The 8111-nt window shown below is 46.0% G+C and overlaps 1 protein-coding gene across 2 annotated transcripts; it reads right to left on the bottom strand.

Moving 5' to 3' along the window:
• Window positions 1–786: 786 nt before the first annotated feature.
• Window positions 787–7402, bottom strand: mycn (MYCN proto-oncogene, bHLH transcription factor). 2 transcript variants are annotated; one of them, XM_033021568.1, is made up of 3 exons: window positions 7227–7402; window positions 5470–6480; window positions 787–2147 (listed from the first exon to the last, which is right to left on the bottom strand). In XM_033021568.1, exons 2-3 carry the CDS (start codon window positions 6461–6463, stop codon window positions 1453–1455), a joined length of 1689 nt encoding a protein of 562 aa, XP_032877459.1. In that variant the 5' UTR covers window positions 6464–6480; window positions 7227–7402; the 3' UTR covers window positions 787–1452. The 2 variants fall into 2 exon arrangements, with proteins under 2 accessions (XP_032877459.1, XP_032877460.1); XM_033021569.1 differs by lacking the exon at window positions 7227–7402 and adding an exon at window positions 6610–7194.
• Between the last annotated feature and the right edge of the window lie 709 nt (window positions 7403–8111).

Here is an 8111-nt window from a genome sequence, read left to right on the forward strand (position 1 = left end):
GTTCCTAATGTCATTGTAAGATACAGCACACACACACACCCATCTGATCCCTAATGATTGTTTACTTCTGATACAAAAAAACTCCAACTTAATTGCTGTCAATTTAAGATTTTTCAGAGCTGGGTGCATATATGGAATGAGATGGCAGATGAAGTGGTTGAGGCAGGAACAGCATTTAAAATACATTTGGACAGGCACATGGATAAGATAGATTCAGTGAAATATGGGTCAAATGCAGGTAGTTAGACCAGCGTTGATGGATATCTTGGTTGGCAAGGACATGGGCCAGTTTCCATGCTGTATGACAATTACTTATTTCAGACAGTTGTGAATGATGAATCACATTGTATGATTTGCTTGTTAAAACCATCAAATGTTTAGTTTCGAGCTACAGAATGGAAACAGGCCGTTTGACTCACCAATTCCATACCATAGATTACCCGTTCAGACTAGTTCTAGCTTATCCTACTTTTGCATCCATCCTGACACACTAGAGGCAATTTTACTGAGGCCAATTAACCTACATATCCCCAAGTCTTTGGGATGTGGGAGGAAACCAGAGCATCCGAAGGAGACTCATGTGGTCAGAGGGAGAACATGCAAACTCCATAAAGACAGCATCCGAGGTCGGGATCGAACCCGGTCTCTTTGACGCTGTGGGGCAACAGGTTCACTCACCAGCTGCACCACTATAGTCTGGAGAGACTTTAATTTTGTGCAACACATTCAGCCATTTTTAGTAATAGCAGTCCCAAGGCAAGAGGCACCATAACAAAAAAGAGGCAGTTAGTTTCATAGGATTTATTTTCATAAACTTGAGGTATTTCAAAAGTGCTATAAGTTGCAGCACTATATGTACATAATGAAAAACACATAACTCAGCCAATTACCCAGTTCTAGGAACCCAACAGCAACACAAACAGAGAGAGGCTAGGTAAAAGGCATATATAGTAATTTCTGTACAAAAGAAATTTTAGTCAAAAGTGATAAAGTAATATCTACTCAAACCTTTCACAACTCATTTTCATACGAAAATATAGGTATCAAATTTAGTCATGTATCAGCATCACACTAAGGATACAGGCAGTGTAAGAATTAGTACAGTACATAACAAGGATTAACAAGAAGTCTTTATAGGAAAAATTCATGCTCCTCAAACGTTGAGGTATTATTCTGTATAAAATTCCAGTCCAAAAACGGCAGCATAGGCTGTGGCTTTTTTTTTCTTTTAACCCAGACCATCACATGAAAAAGGCGATTGTTAAACTGGTATTTACATTGGTTTTGAAATGATTTCCATTCACACATACATGTACCTCTAAGGCTCTAGAAGTATTTTGTCCACGTTTGAATGCGGCTGGATTGAAAACCCAGGAAAACAATTCTGAAACATTCTTGACGTCTAAAATGTGCAAAAGTGGCATTCAACCAGTTGGGGCTGCCTCCCTCAGCCTAGCGAGTCCTTATTTCTTCCAGTCTCTTTACCAGCACCTGCTGCTTGGCTTTCAGTTTCTCTTTCTCTGACAACAGTTTCTGCTCTTCAGACTGGAGAGCCCGCACATAGTCTGTGGCTTTTTTCAGGATGATGACCTTCGCCGCCTTGTCGTTTTTCACCAGCTCAGGTATCTGGTCCCGCAAGGTGAGGAAGCTGGAGCGCAGGTCATTCCTCCGCTGGCGCTCCAGGATGTTGTGAGTGCGCCGCCGCTCGTTGTCCTCGGAGTCAGATCCGCGGGGGCTGGCGCTCTTGGATCTGGGGGGGGGCACCTGCTTGGCCAGGCGGATGGCCTCACTCTTCACCTTCTTCAGGGGCGGCATCTCGTCGCACTCTGTGTAGGGCGAAGGTGCGGCGTAGTTGTGCTGCTGATGAATGGGGGCGCACCTCTTCAACAGAGAGGCGTTGTGGGTCTTCGAGGAGCCGCAGCCAGAGCTGTGGGAGCGGACAGTCACAGTCAGGGTGGTCACATGCTTGCTGGAGGATGACCGGCGCTTTTCCACAGTCACCACATCGATTTCTTCCTCTTCCTCTTCCTCTTCCTCCTCATCCTCATCCTCCTCATCCTCTTCCTCCTCCTCCTCCTCTTCTTCTTCCTCTTCTTCTTCCTCTTCTTCCTCCTCCTCTTCCTCCTCATCATCATCTTCCTCCTCCTCTGTAAATAGATGAAAGCAGAAAAAAGGTCAAAAACCAGAGTTATACATTCGAACAAACTGCTGCAAATCAGGTAATGGACGAAATACCAAAACCTTTCAACACTCAATTGAGCAAAACACTAAAAACCAAGTCTCTCTTAATCAAGAAGGCAAAACATGTTGATGCAATGAACACAAGGCAGACAACTGTTGGCATATTTCTAAAGCCATAAACTTTTACTTGTAACTGTTGGTGGTTAGGAATATTTTTATTTCTCTGTCCAGCTGATGATCTAGGCAGTGTGGATTCCATCACACACAGGAAGTGTTTATACGGGCAGTCCCACATGGAAAAACAACATCATCACACCTACCCTTATAAAATATGGATAGTTCTTCAAAAAGGATTTTTTTCCAATGAGAAAGGTGACAACACCAGGATTGGAATGAAATAAAAGTAGACTTTTCTTAATTAGGCACCATATGCCCACTATTATTCGAAAATGTTTCTTGGTATATAGAGACTAATATCCAAAAGTTGATGGTTTATAAATAAATGCTCAATTTGATCCAAAAACAGCCAATTCAGTTTTTTATTTCTTTGAATGTCTGTTGTTTAATGTCATGACTAAATTATTGGTTAGAAGAACAATATAAAGGAATGAACATGGGGTCAATAAAGATCATAACCATTACCAACACCTTAAATCAGTTTAGTTTGGTTTATTGTCATGTGTACCGAGGTACAGTGAAAAGCTTTCCTTTACATTTCCCTCTTATCCACCAATAAAGAGATATGCTTCAAAGAATGACTACAAGAAGGAGTCACTCCATACAACTCTAGAAAGCAATTCCATTTGGGCAGCTAACTATTTGGCAAATAGCTGCTGGGAGGGAGTACTAGACAAATTAGAGAGAGATAAACGAAAGTTGCAAGCAGCAGGTGCGGACTTAACCACTGCAATGCTCACCATCGTTTTAATAGACTGCTCGTTTTACTTAGACATTATACTGCAATTAGATTATAAATTTAAAGACCATGTTAAAGCAGATCCAATTATTTATTTCATCCTTTTATAACATGAAACAAGCATGTCAATTGGGAAAACCATTAAAATAAATCAAAATGTCCAGAGTCTGGAATCATTCCTAACATTCAATATATCTTGAGTTGCGTGGATAAATAATTAATTATCGCAACAGCAGCCTGGAGACCACATGCAGCCTCTGAGTCATGGCCATCTGGCTTTGAAGCTCAAAGCAATCCAGCTCATTTTCTGGTTGCGTTGCCCACTTGCTGGTTTATTTTATTTGAATTATGTGGACGTTTGGGTTTGGAAAAGGCACCTCAGGTATTTTGTTTTCTTTCCCTGATGAATGCCATATCAGAAAGAAGATTTGTGCAAATCAACAGAAACACAGCTTGAACATCAAGAAGGGTCTCGACCCAAAACGTCACCCATTCCTTCTCTCCAGGGATGCTGTCTGCACTGGCTGAGTTACTCCAGCATGTTGTGTCTATCTAGGGGTTCATGCTCCCTACTCAAACTACAATGGGCTTCAATGTTGCCAATGTAGAACCCAATTGAATGGTTGGAAATGCATTCAATAAAATAATTATCCTCATTCTTACAGAAATACACCCCCTGTCCACCTCAATATCCTGACGAGCTCCCAGGAAAAGGCAGCACTTGCTGACTAGCCACAGGGATACCTTATCATCCTCCTCCTTTTCACTTTGTTTTCAATCCTCAACTTCTTTGAAATGCTAAATCCCCGGTTTCAGAAACTCTCATTGGTTAAATTTGCTAATTGCATGTTTATGGAACTTCAGAATTTCAAAGCACTGCTGTGGAATCCTAAGAACTCCATTCCCCATGGCCCTCTGAGATAACGCCTGCTTAATGGGGCGATTCCACTACAAAGGTGTCCAGGTACTCCAATCTATCACATCTGGTAGATCTCCTGCTACTTTACATTCATTCTTGGTCCCTAGGTCTTAAGAAACCCATAAATGTTGACATTTATTTTAAGTGTCTTCTTGTAATTGAAATTTTAAAAACTATATATTTGCTTCATTTATTACAAAATAATGAGACAACAGAATTTTCACCAAGTCAACAAAAAAAAATGAGACCAAGTATAACTGAAGTATACTGCCGCCTACTGGGCAACTCGGGAGAATCGTGGAAGACTATCTTAATGCTTCCACTTCAGTGTGGTAATTTAAAACTGATTCAAGCATTGCTCTCTGCACTTTTGGGGAAAGCCTCCATTCAGCAGGCTGATGAAATTAACACATGAAGATGGCAGCTGAAACCAGTGGCACAACTTACTGCATCCTAATTCATTAGCATGTCTGCCATTTAATTGCCGTGGTGGATTAAAGCCTTTGTCATCTGGCAATGTGCTGCTAGATTCCGTGCGGACCAACCCCGCCAAAAGGGAAAGAGTCATCAGCTGACAAGACGAACCAATAATACTGGGGGGTGTAGAAGTGTTAATCCCAGGAGGGGGCTGGCACCTTTTTTGAAGTAGGAAAAGCTTTTTTTAATATACACAATATACAAGCACTGCCGCGGTCTGCCAGCACCTGTGTCTGCATGCAGGAAGTATTCCAGGATCAGGGACAGATCCAAATAGGAGTTTAAAACTTGGTGTTTGCACAAATATCCACAGGTCCACAATCTTACTGCAAACTCGGCACTTGGTGGCTGTCAATAAAGGCCGTTACAGATCGAGATTGAGCAGCGTAGCACCAAGTTTCCCAGTCCCTTGGTCAGATTTACAAATATATACGACCAAAGAAAACATGCAAAACGTGATCAGTTTTTGATTAGAAGAGTCATCTCCCACAAGCGTATTTCCAAAGAAACAGCAGGCTCTTGAACACACTAACCTCAACTATGAATATCCATGGACTGACTAAGGACCACGCATTTTGCACCAGCGTTGTGGATTTTAATTTGTATTGATTGTTTTTTTGTTTATGTAGCATCTATATGTATTGCATTCACATGCTTTGTTATGAAACTGCAAGTCAGAAGTCATTGGTAGACACCAAATGCTGGAGTAGCTCAGCGGGACAGGCAGCATCTCTGGAGAGAAAGAACGGGTGGCATTTCGGGTCGAGACCCGTCTTCAGACTGAAGAAGTCACCCATTCCTTGTCTCCAGGGATGCTGCCTGTCCAGCTGAGTTACTCCAGCATTTTGCCTACCTTCGATTTAAACCAGCATCTGCAGTTCTTTTCTACACATAGTCAGAAGTCATTGTTCTATTGTCAGTACAGTGCACTCTTGTAATTTCTGCACCCACCCACCCACCCGGTTCTAACACTCACCGGAATCGCTGGGGGTCTCGTTGCCGGAGCTGGCGAGCGAAGAGGCGGGCTCGGGTGCCGCCCCTCCCCGGGAAGCCGCGCCTCGGTTCAGCGGGAAGGGGAAGACCACGGCTGGGTCGACGCACTGGGAGGCGGGGTGCTGCAGCTCGCCGTGGCTGGAGTGCCTGCTGCCCGGTCCCTGGGCACACAGGGCGGTGTTGCTGATGCTGCCGCTGCTGCCGCTGCTACCGCCCGCCCCGTCTGCGGGGCAACAAGAGGTGGGGGCTGCCCCGACCACAACAGCAGCAACGGAGAGGGTGCCCATTGCACCAGCTCCCCCAGGGCTGGCAGCTTTGTCCTGCTGCGCCGCGTACAGCTTCTCGGTCACCACCTTCTCCAGCTTCTCCCGGGCCGAGAAGCCGCTCCACATGCAGTCCTGCAGGACGATGGCGTTGAGCAGGTTCTTGCTGCTGCCGCTGCCGCCGCTGCCGGCGACCCCCACGACGGTGCCGGTGCAACCTCCGGCTCCACCACTCGCTCCTCCGCCGCCGCCCCCCGCCACCACCGCCCCTCCGCCCCTGGCCGCAGCAACGCCCGGCTCGGCGGCCAGCGGACCGTCCTCGCCGCACTCATCCTCCTGCAGCAGCAGCAGCTCGGACACCCAGTCCTCGTCCCCGGGAGCCGCGGCCCCGCACCAGCCGACACGGCTGGGGGAGAGCGGGGGCGTGGGCAGCAGCTCGAACTTCTTCCAGATGTCCTCACTCGGCGGGTAGAAGTCAGCCTCGGGGCCGTAATCGTCCGGGTAGAAGTAGGGCTGGTAGGAGTCGTACTCCAGGTCGTAGTTCTTGCAGAAAGTGGAGCGGCTGCAGCAGCAAGCCGAGGAGCAGGAGGCTGAGGAGGAGGAGGAGGAGGAGGTGGCTGAGGAGGAGACGGCTGAGGAGGAGGAGGAGGAGGAGGGGGGAAGAGAGCCGGAGTTGGACGACGATGTGCTGCTGGATGACATGATCCCAGGCATCTTTTGTTGCAAACAATCTGAAATGATGAAGGGAAGGAGAGCGGAGGAGGGGGCAAGGGGGTGAGAGAAAAGAAATAAATAAAACAAATTCTGTCAACAACCAGCATGCCGAAGCAAAATCAAACAATAACAGTCCTTGTACTGACCCTTCAGTGCGCCCACACATCGACCCCCGAGCCCCGCTCTCGACGCCGGTGCTTCGGGCCCGCTCCCATTGAACCAAGCTGAGTTTCCCAGGTGCCTCAAAATATTTATTTATTTTTCCACAAATAAAAAAATCAGGTAAAAAGGAGTGCAATTTCGACCGATAAACCAGGGGCAGTCCACGGGAGCTGACTCCAGCTTTGCATTTAAACAACAAAAAAAAACGGTGCCGACTCTCATCATTTAACAAAAGAAGCTGCCCGGAGCTGGGCTTCGCCTCTCACCGAGACGCGCTGCCAAAACACCTATCGCTGTCTCGGCCAGCAAGGCATCTGCAGATTACATTGTCATTCTTACAAAAGGCATTCTGATCGAAAGTTCGGGGGTTTAAAACCCCACCAAAACTGATTGCAGGCACAGGGGGCTCCGTCTGCAGATTGCTCCGGGCGAGCAGGGATCGGGTGCTGCAGAGAATGCAGTGACTGACCTACATGCTCCCCATTCTAACCATTGCAGGGGACACTGAGCTAGGCTCCACTTAAATATGCATTAAAAATACACATACAATGGAACATAAACAGGGTTCTCTCATCACACTGAGAAAATAAAGCGACCTCACCTTTCAAAGGAAAACACTCCACAATGACTTAAAAATATAGGGCACGCATCTAAACAGATCCAGGAGTCAGTAGGCTCGCATTAGATTCTGGTCATTCCCTCGGAGCTGACAGGGAAGTCTGTCAGCGCAACTTGGATGCAGTGGTGGATATTATTATCTGAAAAAAAATTGGAAGGACTCAGAAAAAACCCCCATCGGTGCCAACCCCTCTCATTTACATAGAGGAGGAGCCCGAGATTTGGCGCGAAAATAAGTACCCTTATTATTTTCCAAATGCATGGACAATGCATGCTCTGAGAGTATGCTATCGGGTTTTTTTTATGGCTGCAATATTCATAAATTTGCATTACATATTTATTCACCTTAGATCACCAAAAAGGGGCTCTCGCCCCACATAAAAGGCCCCTCTGCAGATAGGCGGAATCAGATTTTAGCTCTGCATATGGGCGGATTCGCGGACTGTGGTTAAGGGCTGAATGTCAATCACTGATTTACAACAGGAACAGCTCCAAGGGAATACTGCACCGAGCTCAAAGGGAAGCTATTAATCATGCGGACAGAAGAAAAACAAGAAACTAATTACAGATGCAAAGTAGACGACTGCCATGTGAAATTGTTGCAAAGGAGAAATGCTATTAATAAAAGAGTTTAAAATCAAACTGCATATTGTAGCTGGTGTTCGACCTCTGCAAAGAATATCAAGACACACAGACCGCAGTGGCGCGACATCTAGTGGAAACGTGCAATGGATACATTCAACATGAAAGAACAACATGTTCCATGCACCCAGCGCTGTTCAATGGGCTTCGTTACGATCCCAGCTCGAAAAGCGGGCGCAGAAATAGTTATCTTTGACATGGGCATCCTTTAAAAGTTCTGCATTTT

The sequence above is a fragment of the Amblyraja radiata genome, chromosome 5 (genome assembly GCF_010909765.2).
Source record: "Amblyraja radiata isolate CabotCenter1 chromosome 5, sAmbRad1.1.pri, whole genome shotgun sequence".
NCBI classification, from domain to species: Eukaryota; Metazoa; Chordata; class Chondrichthyes; order Rajiformes; family Rajidae; genus Amblyraja; species Amblyraja radiata.